Source organism: Oncorhynchus mykiss, chromosome 20 (assembly GCF_057628025.1).
Source record: "Oncorhynchus mykiss isolate SJ-2025 chromosome 20, ASM5762802v1, whole genome shotgun sequence".
NCBI classification, from domain to species: Eukaryota; Metazoa; Chordata; class Actinopteri; order Salmoniformes; family Salmonidae; genus Oncorhynchus; species Oncorhynchus mykiss.
This window is the reverse complement of record NC_143041.1, coordinates 19,413,702-19,429,986: the sequence shown is the minus strand read 5'-3', so window position 1 is coordinate 19,429,986 and position 16,285 is coordinate 19,413,702. Positions and strand designations below refer to the sequence as shown.

General features: G+C 42.1%; 2 protein-coding genes across 2 annotated transcripts; both read left to right on the top strand.

Annotated features, from left to right (window-relative positions):
* Positions 1–5,723: 5,723 nt before the first annotated feature.
* Positions 5,724–10,341, top strand: LOC110499035 (growth/differentiation factor 10). The gene is made up of 3 exons (XM_021575865.3): positions 5,724–6,220; positions 6,907–7,802; positions 8,032–10,341. Exons 1-3 carry the CDS (start codon positions 5,962–5,964, stop codon positions 8,221–8,223), a joined length of 1,347 nt encoding a protein of 448 aa, XP_021431540.1. The 5' UTR covers positions 5,724–5,961; the 3' UTR covers positions 8,224–10,341.
* Positions 10,342–11,656: 1,315 nt separating this feature from the next.
* On the top strand, positions 11,657–15,767 carry LOC110499036 (growth/differentiation factor 2-like). The gene is made up of 2 exons (XM_021575866.3): positions 11,657–12,146; positions 12,323–15,767. Exons 1-2 carry the CDS (start codon positions 11,807–11,809, stop codon positions 13,222–13,224), a joined length of 1,242 nt encoding a protein of 413 aa, XP_021431541.3. The 5' UTR covers positions 11,657–11,806; the 3' UTR covers positions 13,225–15,767.
* The last annotated feature ends 518 nt before the right edge of the window (positions 15,768–16,285 follow it).

The window sequence follows — 16,285 nt, the reverse complement described above, 5'->3', positions numbered from 1 at the left end:
TGTGGGATTTTTCTGTTGAATGCCGCAATCAACCTTGCTCATTATGTGTTCAAGATATTCGATGTCAAAGGTTCATATTGGGGCTAGATTATCATTCCTGGCAATGTAGCGAGAGCATGCTCTGCGGAGGCTGTAATTGGAGAAATAAGTCAGACGAAACCTGAAATTAGCCCCAGTACAGTAAATGTTGGCCGGTTGACAAGAGTTTTGTTGTGTGTACATATGTGAGTTTTTGGTTGAGTCACTGAGACTGAGAGTTAATTGGTTCCCTTAGAAGTAAAGCCACCAGTTGGTTCCAATGGATGGCTACCTTGCCATAACAAATGCAAAACGTAAGCTTTTCAGTCCATCTTTCACCAAATGATGCTACTGTACCTTGACACTCAACTCACTCAAGTGTGCACCCAAATGTGAGTGTTCCCAACACACAGTCAGACCTTCATCACACATTCAAGGAACATGTTCCAAAGAGTCACTAAGTAAGACATATCTGCTTGGGACACAGTTAAAAACTACATGACCAATGACCAATGGACTCAATACTCAAATCACATGAACAATGTGGTATTAACAATAATAGACTTGCAGCAGTAGCCGAATCTGGCTACAGAATGCTCAGTGTGTGGAGAGTTGGGGCAGTGGGAGAGAGGGAGAGAGACTGTCTCCATCCTGAAGGGTAACTAACGTTGAGTGACAGAGAGGCAGAGATCAAAGCTGCCCTGGTGCAGGGGGCCCAGCACTCACAGCTGTCAGAGGGGAAATCATGTCAGTAACAGGCACACAGAGCAGAGCAGGGCTGCAGCTGGCTGGCTGGCCAACTAGCTCTCACAGTCTCACGTCAGAATTAGACGTTCATCCATGTTTCTCAAACATCACATTTTGAAGTTGCTCCAAACGTCAAATTTCAAAGCGTTTAAGGTCAAGTTTAGGCATTAACTCTGAATTTTTAAAGTGTGGGTTAAGTTTAGGCATCAACCCCCGAAATCGTAAGGTTAAGCATTAACTCCGAAAGGTTAAGGTAAAGATTAAGGTTTGGGGTAGGATGAAAACAAAAATCTCAAAAACAACTTTCTATCACTGGATTCGAATGTGCAACCTTTGGCACCAGAGGCAGATGCTTACCTACTTGAAGGTAACAGCACTTACTCTTAACTCTAGTAGCCGGTTTCCATGTCATTTCCAGACGTCCTCAGACATGGATAGACGTTGAATACTGACTTGTATCAAAGGTGACCTGGCTGGCTGGGCTGGGCTGGCTGGCTGGGCTGGGTTGGGTTGGCTGGGCTGGCTGGGCTGGGCTGGCTGGCTGGCTGGGCTGGGCTGGGCTGGCTGGCTGGGCTGGGTTGGGCTGGGCTGGGCTGGCTGGCTGGGCTGGGCTGGGCTGGGCTGGCTGGGCTGGCTGGCTGGGCTGGCTGGGCTGGCTGGCTGGGCTGGGCTGGCTGGCTGGTTAGTTGGTGTGGGTGTTCTCTCTCATTCTTTCCCTCGGATTCGTTCCATATTATGTTTACTGTGTCTCTCTTCAACTTTCTTTTTCTTTCCATTTATTGCTCTATTTTGTCTTTATTTCTTTCATTCCCTCTCTCTCCCTCTCTGAAGAACAGGATATCTACACTAAGCTAACATTTCTCATCTCCCCTGTAGGTCACCAGACCTCAGCTAAATGTTACTTTCTCCAGAGCTTTGGAGGTGCATCTCTGAACAATTTGGCAAATACCATAATAATCGTTCAAAGTGAAGCACTATGAGAATACGGGTAGCAAATCCGGGCCCCTAACAGAGTTCAGTATCCTCTTAAATCCAGGCTAAAATCAAGCATTCCCGTTTGGATCCACGAAAATAATCCATTTATAGACATGAAAAGGACCATAATAGCAGACTTACTGTGTGAGGCCAAAGAAAACAATATCCTTGGCCAGAAAAGTACGTCTGAAATACACCAAGATAATTCCATTCTCTCTCATGAAAAAAAAGGGGGTGGAGGGGAGAGGAGGGAGGCACAATTTTTAATCTGGCTGGTAAATTACACACTATATCCAAATCGCGTGTGTCTGAGCACTGACCTACTGTATCATGAAAAAGGGGCTTAAGGGCAAATCGCATCATAATTGCGCAGGGCCAAAATCACGGCATTATGGAGTGATTTATATACAGTCGAACGAAAGGGTGCGGACGGGAGGCGAGAGAGCGGTGCCAGTCGTCAGTCCGTTTGGTGCAGTAACGTGGATTGTAACGGTCTCACCAACTGAATGATGATGGGAAAATGGCCTTCATGTTTGGGAGCCCTTGAAGTGATTGATAACCATGCGGATGGAATACAACGCTCTGTAACCAATCGTGCTTTCGTCGACTCGTCGCAGGCATAAACAAGAGGGACCAGGCAGCTGTTTCTTAGCCAAACTCAACGTGTCTTCCAAACAGAAGCTTCCAAATGTGAATAATGGTTGTAACTCAATATCATGGTCCATTTTTCAAAAGTGCCCAAACACATCAGGCTTGCTTGTTTTCAGATAGGCATCTCACATGAGGAATCACTAACAAGTCAATTAAAACAGGCTTTAAGTAATCAAAGCAATGAGTTCATGTTCAGGAAAGTGATCATCCCTTGATAATAACTTGGCGTATCGTCATCAGAAAAAGAGAATGACACATCTCAAGTGATTGTGTGTACAGTATGACGTTGCAATGATACGAGTTCATGGGGTCAATTGTGTTAGCGTTCGTGTTTTGTTTTACTAGTTGTGTTTTGGCAAATATACTGCAGTGCAGACTGTATGTCAAGGCATAAAGATAACTTGGGGACTAGAAAAATGAGATTTAGAAATAAAAACCACCTAATGAGTGGATGTAATCTTGATTCAAAGAGTATGGTTTCTTTCTCTGCCTTTGTGCTTAGGGATTTCCCCCCATCTACAGTCAATTATTCCTGAGAAGAATGAAGGCAAAGATAACTTTGAGGCAAAGATAACTTTGCTAACATTCCTAAGTGGACAGAGAACAAGTCTAATTTTGTATCTTGGAGAAAAATATATATATATTTATTTTTTTGCAGAAATAACACAGGGCTGCTCGCACTGCTGAGAGTTGTTACTCAACCCAAATGTCTGAACTCCAATGATAAATGACTCACTTTTCATGCTGAGCTCTAACAGGTCATGGAACTGGGTCAGGCCTCTATTCAGAACTAAGATTTCTGAGAGGACTGGCTGGATGAGACAAGGCCTGCAGAAATACACCCTGATGTGATGATTCTGTCAGCTAACAGCCCAGGTGGAGAGTGGGGAGGATAAACTACGCCAACCCCACTCGGATGTCACATCTACCCGTAAATCCAGAAATTTGCTGGGATTTGGGCCATAAATTTGTCATAACATTTCCTTTCCAGGAGACATTCCATCTTCTGTTGGCGTTGATGGCTATGTACACTGTTATGCAAATGCAGGAGATGTTCCCGGATATCTCTCTGGAAGAGGGAGGCTGTCTGTCTTCCTGTCTGTTTTTCGCAGAAGGAGGACATTGATGTAAACTCTTCTCTCTCTGTGTCTCAATGAGGGAGGTATGGCAGAGGACCCAGTCTGGTGAGGGGCTGTGTGATCACACATGAACATCTTGGCAGGGATCAGATGGGTAATGGAGGGGTTTTCATGGCCCTCGGACATCCATGACCAAATCAGTCAGAGTGGTCATTTAGTCCAAGCCAGCAGTAAGAAAACAAGTCAAGGGGAGATTGGTGTCTGGCCAAAAGCAACATGGTGGACTCGCTGTCTTTTACTCCTTGATGAGCGCCCCAGGCAGATATTCTGTGAATGAGAGCATATTCTTCTCTCCCCCTATTTCATCTCTCTACCAGAGGTGATTCATGCATGCATGATGTCATATAGGATGGCATTTCTTAAATGGTCTTATGTGTGAGGGTCATTGGCCTTGTTGTGCTGATTTAAAAATGCTCTGCCTCTGTTGATAGGCTATGTCTGAAATGATGACCAGCTAAGGAATACAAGAGCTTAGAGTGAGACAACAATAATCAATTGATATTGGGACTCTGACTCATATAAAATAATTATGGGTGGCTCTCTGGTAATGGGAAGGGTCTACCATGATTTCCTCACATCATGACGGCTGAGGCTGATAGGATCTTGCTTCGGCTATGTACTGATAAGCTTAAGACAATCATGGCTTTAGTAAGGGCTTCAGGAGCAGGGGCCTTTAGTGCTGTTGCAGGACATGTAAAGCGTGGTGTGAAAGGCCCCAGTGATTCCCGTCGGGCCAGTAGAAGGTATTTTAATGGCTCACTGACCCCAGTAGCCAAGCTGTCACCACCTCTCTCACAGGGTCCGCATTGTCTTGCTGTTAACTAGACATCAAGACCTCAGGAACCCAGGAGGCTCCAGCAGGCCCCTCTGACCAAGGGGCCATGAAAGAATGACATGGAAGAAAAACAAGAGCACCTCTAAAAATGTCTTAAAATCACATGGTTGGCTGGAGAGACCAGGAACAGAGACATATTTTGACATATCAGCCAACCACCGAAACATCAATTCTTCATGCAACTCTGGACTACAAAGGGAGTGCCCTGTACCCTAGTCATTATGTGATCGTCATGCTTAGGGTTATCTAAAAGGGAAGGAAATGGACCGTTTACACGGTCAAAGTTAGGTTTAGACTAGAGTGTAACAAATGCTTTATATTTGCCCCATGATGTATGGAAACCTTTTCAATGAAAGAAAAAGAGATGCCCCCAAAAAAATCGACATGCAAAAAACCCAACAATTTAATCAGAATTGCTGTTGTCATACTTGCAATGTTCTGGACTCTAAAGCACTTTAAACTCCAGGCATAGGCGGAGTTGGCCTTTAATGCAGGGCTGACAGACACGTTCCTTACTGTCTAGCCATGTGTTTAAAGGTCCAATGCATCCGTTTTTACCTCAATCGCAAATCATTTCTGGGTAACAATGAATAACCTTTCTGTGATTGTTTTCAATTCAAATGATGACAAAAATAGCTTCTTTAGCAAACAGCAATTTCTCAAGCAAGAAGCTTGAAGGTAAAAACTAAATCCCACCAAAACAGGCTGAAATTGCAGGTGATTTTAAAATAGCTCTTATACTAAAAGGGCATTATCATAATTTTCACAATTTCACATTATTATCCCAACCTCATAGTGTGGGACTATATATAAAACACATGAAAACACGTTTTTTGACTGTACCGGGACTTTAACCATGCAGATTACCTTTATATCTAATAAGCTATGTTAGAGTTTGCACATCCTCTTCCAATCATAATGTGAGGAGATCAAAATAATAAAAAACTGTATACCAAATCTACTCATTTTAAAATGTTGATTAGTTCTCTTTGACATTATCATTCACCTGATGATAAGACAAGACATGTGAAAAACTCTTTTTTTTTTGCTAACGTTTTGCTAACGTTTGGTTTGCCTTGGTACCTGAGAAAGAAAAGGTTGAAGACCCCTGACATATACTATGCTATTATATTCGGTTCTGTTATGTAGACTATTATCATTATGGGATCTTGCAGACATTGATGTAGCTTTGGTCTAACTTTATGAAACGAGCACCATTCGTCTGAGTAGCCTGTTCTCTACGCGTAAAGTAGATTCTGATTCTACAATGGGGAAGATTTGTGGGCTTGACTCTCGTTGGCTGAGCGCTCCAAAGCGTCACCGTCTGTCACTGCTAAAGCCGTAGGCTTTCCCCTGGTCTCTCTAGTAGTATTAAACAAGTGTGGAGCTATAATCTGTGAAGTGTGCCTGTCATACGATTTACCTTTTTTAAACCCTTAACGCCAATCTACATGTGAGTAAAAGGATAACACCAATCAAGCGCATCCTGGAATTGCACTGCAGATCAAACTGTGGACGGCTTTTCTCACATTTTGTCACATTCAAATACTAAAGAAAGACCTAACTTGATGGAATAACGCGTTTTGAATAGAAAATATGGCAAAGATATTATTACATCTGGTGCATTTGTTATTATTTTTAAATTCCAGTATCGGGGAAGTTTCATCCGTGGAGCCATCCGACATGACGCAGCACGACAGCAATATCGAACAGGCTACGGATGACTCTTCCGCGCGCGAAACCGCATCGCGGGACATGGTCTCAATCAATATGTTCAAACTCTATGAAAAGTACAGTAAGGAGCCTCACCGTTATCGAGACGGAAATACCGTGAGAAGTTTTAAAGCTATTCCAAGTGAGTGTTCTCCTACATGTTCATATTTTACTGCATGATACCAGAATATCACACTTAATATGAACGTGGTGGGCTGCTGACAGCTGTAGGCAGGGTACTTTGAACGCAGCAGCTAGAGTAGCCTTGGAACCATACAAAGTGACATAAACATAATTTTGCAATAGCAAAAAGTTTATAATAATTAAGTTGGGCTATTGTATGTGTTTTATATAAGCACCAACCATGCCCTGTCACCGTTTTGGTATAGGCTCACTGTGATCAGAGAGTGTGGGCTACTGTTACTATTCATGAGATGTTAGACAAGAGCCTATTATGACACTCACTCAGACACTATTAAAGGCACACAGAAAACTATATTCCGTGCTCTCCTAAGCATTTCCATATGGCTGAGACCTATTCAGGGGCAATTTTTATTTTTCAAACATTAGTGGGAGTCAAGGGATGACATTAAGAATATTGTTTATGGTAGTCAAAATAGTGTGTATCGCAATCAGTGTAATCATGGCATAATGATTGCACTGTAGCCTATTGTATGTGATGATATTTCACACACAGATAATAATTTGTGGCTTTTATGACATTGTGGTTGCAGAAAAGCTGTGGAAAGTAGGCTACATGTTGAAAAAGAATGTGTAGAATTAAAAATGCTGTCGACACACATGATCATGTCTTTCTTTTCTTTGCAGGAGTCTCCGCGAACAGCGTGTGGTTCCATTTCAACCTGTCGACCATCCAGGAGTCGGAGGTCATCCTGTCCGCCACATTCCACTTCCTGGACCAGCGTCCCCGCCACCGGCCCTGGATCTGCCGGCGCTCCCGAAACGCTTCCTGTCGCCTCCAGCAGCTTCCCCCGTCCCAGCTCCTCTTCCGAGGAACGTCCCCGAACTCTGCCTTTGCCTCCCCGCTGGGCAACGTCACCCTGCCCCCTCCCAGGAGAGGGTCCTGGCAGACAAGAGAAGTCTCCGGTGTAGTCAAAGAGGCCCACGTCCTGGGAGAGCTCCTCATCTCTGCAGAGTTTGACTTTGGGGTGAGGCCCCAGAGGAACCAGGAGCGCCTCTCTCCAGCCAGCCTACCATACGTCCTGGTGTATGCCAACGACATGTCCATATCTGAGCCCAACAGCGTGGCCATGACCTTGCAGAGGTACGGGCCTTTCCCTTCAGGCGAGGAGCCCACCCGGTCCCCCAATGCATCTCCTCCAGCCTCCAGGCTGAAAAGAGAAGCAGTGTCCCCCCTGGACCAAATACAGAACAATGACCTGCCTGAAGTCCAGTTTCACACCCTGAAGAACCATGAACTATGGGAGAGCACTTATTTTGCTCCCAAGATTAAGCCCTCAATGAAACATGGGCGAAAGCAAGGCCAGGACAGCAGTGACGGCTTGAATAAGCCCCAGGTGCTGAGCTTTGATGAGAGGACCATGAAAAAGGCACGCAGGAGACAGTGGAGTGAGCCCAGGGTCTGCGCCCGACGCTACCTGAGAGTGGACTTTGCAGACATCGGCTGGAGCGAGTGGGTGTTAGCCCCGAAAGCCTATGATGCCTACTACTGTGCAGGCACCTGCAGATTTCCTATTCCAAAGGTAAATTCGTGTAGTGTTTTACTTCAGTGTTTCGTGTAGTATTTATTTCGTCAATAAAATGTTCCATTGTCTTGAAAATATGCTTGAAAGTTATTTAATTCATCCGATGATACTGCATACAGGGTATGCTGTATTAAATACATGCCTGACAAATGTGATGTCATCCTCATATTTCCTTGTGAAAGAGAATCCCTCTCAACTCCAGCTTCTTTCCCTCTCTGGCTCCCAGGTTCTCCGGCCCTCGAACCACGCCACCATCCAGAGCATTGTGAGGGCGGTGGGAATCGTTCCCGGCATTCCGGAGCCCTGCTGTGTTCCGGACAGGATGAGCTCTCTGAGTGTTCTCTTCCTGGACCCCAGCCGGAACATGGTGCTGAAGGTTTACCCCAACATGTCTGTGGAGACCTGTGGCTGCCGGTAGAACCACCCGGGAAAGAGCCTCAATGCATAAATGCATAAAAAAGATGACAATGAATCAGACAGAGTGGAGCAGGAGAGACATTCAGTCAATAGAGTACAAAAAGAAATACATATTTGGATGAGACTACAATGGATGAACTCACCATGGAGGGAGATATGGATTATAGATAAGGGTTTTACGGGTGGTGGGATGCAGAGAACGCTATGTCTGACCCTCCGATGAGTGTGATTCACACAGGATTTCCTCTGTCATTCAGCAGCTCGACTGTAGGTGAATTGGGGACTGTTTGACTAACTGTCAGTTCCAAGCCTTCAGCCATCCAGAGCTGGCTCTTGATCTATACCCAGACTCCAGAGTAACTCAAATACTGGACCCTATTGCCATATACTGCACTTAGACTATTGGACTCAAGTCTTCCTACGGCACCAGACTCAAAAGCTCAACCTCTGTAAATAATCTTGTAACTAATACAACTAAATGGGACTTTTTTTGTAAATAATTGATGGAATCCTAAACTATGCTTTGCCTGTCGTTTATGTAGTGTTCACTAGGTGTTTGAAATAATCTGCTAAAATAAATGGTTAATGCATGAGAGATTGTACTATTTTAATAAATAATTCTATATTGTTTTCTGACTGTATGCATACTGTGGTCATCTTATAGGGTACTCACTGTGGAATATCAAATGTAATCGTTGCATTAGTTTGAATTCGGGATCCGCTGTCATCATTTTCAAAGAAAAGGGAGATACGCAGCACATTGCTGCCACCTGCTGTTTTGAAATATAAATAGTTACAAAATTGCCATTTTTTAAGATGTGGACCTGAGATTTATTGTTTTGATGTTACTGATGAAACAATACACCACTAGTGCACAATTATTACATCCGACATTTTCAACATCATACTGTATGTACAGTTGATTCATGTAAAACTACCACAAAGGTGTTGAGAATAATTGTGCTATGTAACTTCTATTTCCCCATTACAGTTTTTCTCAATCGCTTTGGCTCATTTTCTGAAACCGTCTGAACATTCTCTAAACTGTAAGTGCAATTGTCACAACTGTTTTATGGGACATCACAACTCTATTGCATGTCTGCAAAAATGTAGTAACTCACCCAAAACATTTAATTCATGCTTCAAAACCTAATTACTGTGTCAGTGAATTGGCCAATGCCACCAAAGTGAGAAAAAAATGTTGTCATCGTGTGAGCCGTACTGGTCAAAATGTTTAGATGTTTTTTCACCATGACAGTCAACTCTGGAAATGTTTGTTATTCACACATTTCAGTTTTGTTCTACTTTTTTGTAGACACTGACTGCTTAATATCATATACAATAATGTCAGTTTTGTCTAGCTGAATGCTATTGTGTATCACACTGAGCTTTTTAGATACCGACTTCAACAGTAGATAAAAGTTTACGGGGAAAATTCAATACTGTACATTTGTATGTATACAGTACTTTTTTTTTGTAGCAATGAGTTACATGTCAACAGAAAATTCACATTTGCATGTCCGTCTGTAAAAAAACAATCAATTGTACCTCCTCACAGTACGTAACACTACAAGTTCCCACCTTCTTGGTGGACATCCTGTCACTCTTGTTGGCCTGGCAGGTCATTTTCCAATTTAGCAGACATCACAAACATTCCATGTCATAGATATTTATGGAATATACATGTATGTCTGACAGATTTTGATAATTCTAATAGATCATTTGGCATGTGATGGCTCACACGATGAAAGAATGCTTAGAAGTTGTGAAGAGTATGACAGTTTCACTGAGAATCAACTCGTCAGTTTTGGTCAGCCATGTACATGTAGTTATTGTGCAAATTGTAGACAATTGTACTTACTCTTTTGCACACGTGCCAAAACACGTGCAATTTGCTTAAATGAAAAGGAAATTCAAATCTGGTGTGAACAAGAAAGTAATTGTTCAGAGATTTGTTTTGAAAAAAATAATTCTCGTTCGAGAATTGAGCCAAAGCGATTGAGAGAAACTGTAATTGAATTGTGAATATGTCCGTTTTTTATCGTTTCTGCTTAAATTGCCAAAATATTGCCTAGACTGACTGTAAACTTAAATGGAAATAAACTGAATAGAACATAAAGTATAGTTTGTATAATGAAAAACATGGAAGATTGTGTGGCGTTGTAATCATTTTAGGATTATGTTGGCCTGAGTCCTCTTTGTGTATCATCATCCTATGATCCTACATACTTACAGTTTTAGTCAATAGGCTAATATTAGAATTAAAGGCTGCTCCAGGAATGTTTAGGAGATAGGAATGTGTTACGCATTTCAGACAGGTTAAGAAAGTCCCTTCATTTCCAATGCATTGGAAAATGTATGTCAGAGGATATTTCAATGGTCTTCACTCTGTTTTTAGGGAGAGGTGGGAGGAGTGCCCCTGACTCAGGCCAACGTCCTCAGACACATTTGCCTCTGATGTACCCCCCACGATGACACTGGATCCTAGCCACTGTATGACACACTGGTGATGAAGAAGGCGTTCTACCCAACATAGAATGATGCAGCTTGATTCATTCAGTGCTACCAATTTAACCTGTAACTAAAATTGAAAAGTACATTTGTTACTGTTTTCTCTGTTGAACAAGTATGATATCTATATTGTATCTGAAAGATAAACAAGTCTTACTATGTACAGGGTTGGGTAGGTTGCTTTCTAAATGTAATCTGTTACAATTACTAGTTACTGGTCCAAAATTGTAATCGGTAATATAACTTTGGGATTACCCAACCTCAGTAACATAATCAGATTACTTTTAGATTACTTTCCCCTTAAGATACATTAAAATACGACAAAAAGGATCCATCAAATTAATTTGGTGTATCATTATAGTGGTTTCTGACTTGTGCCCAGACACGCTCAGATGGAGCAAACTTAAACTTGCACCTTTTTTTCATTGCTGAAATGAATGTCATTGAGAAAACAGAAAGGTGTCATCAATTATTTTTATTGCAAACATCCTTTCTAAATTCAGTAGTAATCCAAGAAGCAATAATCTAGTTTTTCAAAAGTATCTGTAATCTGATTACAATATTTTAGCTGGTCATTTAATTCATTACAGTTGCAGTTTTTTTAATATTCAGATTACATGTGCGTCAGTTACTCCCCAACCCTGATATGTATTTCACTGCCTTTTCGAACATATACATTTTGATTTCCGTTGGCCTGAGCTTTGACCTGCATGTGGGAAGCAAGAGGGAAGAATTTAGTAAAGTGTTTGTCAGTAGCCCCACAATTTCCAGCGTCTCTCTCATTATCGCAGTGTGTCTGCAAATGTTTACAGAATCTTCATTAACTTCAAGCCCTCTAACGATAACAAAGCCTAAAACAAGACATCAATGGTCGAGATAAGAATGGCCGTGCTACTATTTTCGGTTGACATGAGGCTACTGTTTACTCTAGAGCATGGGAGTGGACCCCCAGGACTATAGCCCTAGCGTAGAAGAATCTCAATTTCAACAGATTGTCACCCAAAGTCAGTTTTAAATACATAGTGGGAACTGGGAAGGTAAAGCGTGTCGATTGGGAAGGATCTGATCTGAAGATGCAGTGCTCAAGGCGTTTCCTCTTCCAGATGTGTCTGAGTTTGCTGGTGTCCACGGGCTCCTGTCGGTGCAAACCACTGAACGATGTCCTCCAAAGTGAAGATCGCGGGGGCTTCTCTGAGACTTCCGAGCAGGACCTGGTCGAAGAGGAGGACAGGTTACACAGCTTTCTGGGAACCATGAAGGAAGAGTTTCTGAGGAAACTCAATTTATCCGATGTCCCACGGGAGCACAGCAAGATATACCCGCCGCCGTTCATGATTGAACTGTACAACAAGTATGCCTCCGACACGTCCTCGATGCCTCGTTCTGATGTCATTCGCAGCTTCACCGTTCAAGGTATGTACATAGGCAAGTCAAACATCAATGTGGGGGATTTTATCAATGATCACAACATTTTCATACATAGACACTGTATTATGCATGCTTATTAAGCCTGTGTGCCTCTAAGGCTGTTGATACAAATAAGGGATATCAAATATGAAACCATGTATGCCTTTTGCCCAATGTTGCAGATGTCAGTCACTCTGAAAAAAATGGCACCAAGTCAAAACACAGACTTCTGTTCAATGTAACTGTCCCAAATCACGAAGAGGTCAACATGGCAGAACTCAGGCTGTTCACCCTGCTGGATAATAGGACAACCTCAACCTCTACCAATGGGATCGGGGCTTCCATAAAGGTCTATGAAGTGGAGTATAAAGGAAACAAGGCCATTGCCCACCTTGTGGATGGGAAAGAGGTCATTGGGACCCATCACTCTTGGGAAACTTTCGATGTGACCACTGCCATCCAGAGTTGGGTCAAGTCGGACCGCGGGGCCAGTGAGTTTGAAGTGGTGGTCGACAGGTGGGACTGTGGGCCTTTCAAAGGCGGAGGTTTGGACGTGAGCGTGGGCGTGGGCGTGAGGGATAACACGGCAGCTGCTTTGATCGTCTTCTCCGACGACCTGGGGAGCAGGAAGAGAGAGGCCAAGAAGGAGCTGAGGGAGATGATAGTTCATGAGGAAGAGACACTCTTCTCAGGGAGCGACTGGCAAGGGACCGACTACAATGAGATCCCCGTGGACCTACACCCCAGGCGGAAGAGGCAGGCGGACACCAACTACTGCCGACGGACCTCCATGCGAGTCAACTTCAAAGACATCGGCTGGGACCAGTGGATCGTAGCGCCCCCTGAGTATGACGCCTTTGAGTGTAGAGGGGTGTGTTACTACCCCCTGACTGACGACATGACCCCTTCCAAACACGCCCTCATCCAGACCCTGGTCAATCTCAAGAACCCCAAAAAAGCCAACATGGCGTGTTGCGTTCCCACAAAACTCGACCCCATCACGGTCATGTACCAGGAGAATGGTGTCATCACTATACGACACCCGTACGAGGAGATGAAGGTGGCAAAGTGTGGATGTAGGTAGTGAGAGGTAACATCCATGGTGGTCCCCTTTAAGCCATACTGTAAATCTGTACAGTTCTGTTGTGAGATGCATTTGAGTTATTTTATTTAGTATATGTTCAGCGAATGCACAGTCTGTCTAGAATAGCAATAAAGCCTATGGTACAATATTTATAAATTATTTATGAGCGTTATCATTATTGTTATTAGGGTTTTAGAAAATAATATAGATCATAAATTGGATCTACAGATGTAGGATCTTAGTTAGGTGCGCATGCAAAGCAATACACAACTCTAGATTTCTTACATACTCATATTATTATTATAATTTACTTTATTCTGTTCTCTCAGATGCTTAAATGACTTAAGCTATTAACATGAATCCAACGTCCCAATGTGCAGACTGCCACAACAGACTGGCCACCATTAGCATAAAATAACTCACCAACAATAACTCTTGAAACGTTCAAGCTGGAGACACCAAACCAACTTTCACATTTCCAGACTATTCTAATTTCAGATTCTCTAAAACTTTAATCAACTAGAACGATAAACGTTTGCATAAATTAGCATAAAATAACTCACCAACAGTAACTCTTGAACAGTACAATTTAGAGACACTAAACCAACTGTCATATGTTCAGGCTATTGTAACTTCACATTCTTTCAAATCGTAATCAACTATAACTATATAAATGTGCATACGTTTGCATAAAATAACCCACTGACAGTAACTCTTGAACCATTTCATCTAGAGGCACCAAACCAACGTCCAGATGTTTGGGCTATCCTAATTTCAGATACTTAAAAACTTGTATCAATCAGAGACTCTGGGTTCGCACCCAGGCTCTATCATAACCGGCCGCGACCGGGAGGTCCGTGGGGCGACGCACAATTGGCCTAGCGTCGTCCGGGTTAGGGAGGGCTTGGCCAGTAGGGATATCCTTGTCTCATCGCGCACCAGCGACTCCTGTGGCGGGCCGGGCACAGTGCACGCTAACCAAGGTTGCCAGGGGCACGGTGTTTCCTCCGACACATTGGTGCGGCTGGCTTCCGGGTTGGATGCGCGCTGTGTTAAGAAGCAGTGCGGCTTGGTTGGGTTCTGTATCGGATGTCCCATGACTTTCAACCTTCGTCTCTCTCGAGCCCGTACGGGAGTTGTAGCGATGAGACAAGATAGTAGCTACTAAAAAAAAACTATTGTATACCACAAAATTGGGGAGAAAAAGGGGTAAAATTCAACAACAAAAAAAACACACACAAAAAAAAAACTTATATCAATTATAACTATATATATGTGCATTCATTTGCATAACTCTTCAGCCATTCAAGCTAGAGACACTAAACCTACTTTCACATGATCAGGCTATCCTAACTTCAAATTCTTTAACACATGTATCAACTATGACTGAATAAATGTGCATAAAATAACTCCCCAACAGTACGTCTTAATCTGTTCAAGCTAGAAATACTGAAGCAACATTTAGATGTTCAGGCTATCCTAACTTGCAATTCTTGAAAACTTTCATAACGATAAAAATGTGCACACATTTGCATAAAATAACTCACCAAAAGTAACTCCACAACTGTTCAAGCTATAGGCACCAAACAAACATTCACATGTTCAGGCTATCCTAACTTCAATTATTTCTTTATTTTTTAACTAGAACTATGGACATTTGCATACATTTACATAAAATAACCTACCAACAATAACTCTTGAACTGTTCAAGCTAGAGACACCAAACCAACTTTCACATGTTCATGCTATCGTATCAATCAAATCAATCCTTCACCAGCTAGCATTTTCTTCACTTTCTTTCTCTTTTGTTGCTGAGGATTTTCCTGCACAGCAGGAAATGCAAACTTGTCGTGTATTGGAGTTTTTAAAAGGATTTTAAAGTTTGTAATTTCCTCTTTGACATTTCAGCCTTGATTTGCCCTAACAAAAAATGTAGCAACCCCTACAAAAATGTCCATTAATTATAATCCACATAATAATTCACATTTGTTGCAGGATTATTTTCCTGCTGTAGCAACCTGGCTCAGATTAAGATCCTACGTCTGTATTAAGTCTGTGTGCATCTATAGTTTGATATCTATAACAAAATTATCATCATATCTAAAGAGTTTGTACATAGTGTTGTTTATTTATCAGTTGACTATCTTGCTCTACAAGTTTTAATGGTATAAGAGTTTTAAGTATTTTTATAGCAGGGAATTTCTGATTGTGACTTCTAAATTATTGCTTTGAATTAAATATGGATTGTTCTCATTAGTTTCATATTAGAGTCAGAGATTGTGGATTATAGGTAAAGGTTGCACTATTACATAACAGTGCATTTCTGTGCTGCAGTTGTACTATATGAATATTCAATGTGCATTTATAAAGTTCAACTTTTGTGGAAGCTCTTCATTGAATAATGTGTAAAGAGCGCACTCTACAGGTGAACAATAAACAGTTGTCTCAACACATTCATAAAACTTCAAACGGAGTATCTTTTTGTACCTGTGTATTCATTTGAATGTATAATTGTTCTATAAAGTAAGGAATTGGTTTGAATTGTATTATTTATTGCTTATATATCTTACTCCTTCATTTATTTTCGGTTATTTTGAATATCTTTGTAATTATTTAAACGCAAATACTGCACACTCGTATTCAGTACATGTTGATCCCAACATATCAAAACCAGACCATATTTCAGTTGTGAACAGGTCACACATTAGTCAATACCATAGTGGTAGATAAAGGACTCCAGTGCCCAAAAGTCAATTTTAGCACAGCAGCGCCATTGAGGACTTCCACCATTTTGAAGTAGTCAACTGAGTGGGATTTCCTATGGGTTTAGGAAGGATCCCATAATTCCATCCAGGTCACCAGGAAGGATCAGCCAATGAATTCTACTCGTGAGCAAACATTCCATAACTGCAGGTGGCAGTAAAGCGCCAACTTTGGCTTTATAGTTGTTCAAACAACACACTCCAGGTGGCATTATGCACCCTTCGTAGAAAAATAATCTTACAAACGCCATTATGGGAAAGACACAATGATGCGATGTCTATCTATGGTCAATGCACAT

Coding starts and splice junctions, on each gene's coding strand:
- LOC110499035 (XM_021575865.3), top strand. CDS start 5,962: ATGGCAAAGATATTATTACATCTGGTGCATTTGTTATTATTTTTAAAT. Junction 6,221..6,906: donor AAGTTTTAAAGCTATTCCAA/GTGAGTGTTCTC, acceptor TTTTCTTTGCAG/GAGTCTCCGCGAACAGCGTG. Junction 7,803..8,031: donor GCAGATTTCCTATTCCAAAG/GTAAATTCGTGT, acceptor TCTGGCTCCCAG/GTTCTCCGGCCCTCGAACCA.
- LOC110499036 (XM_021575866.3), top strand. CDS start 11,807: ATGCAGTGCTCAAGGCGTTTCCTCTTCCAGATGTGTCTGAGTTTGCTG. Junction 12,147..12,322: donor TCGCAGCTTCACCGTTCAAG/GTATGTACATAG, acceptor CCAATGTTGCAG/ATGTCAGTCACTCTGAAAAA.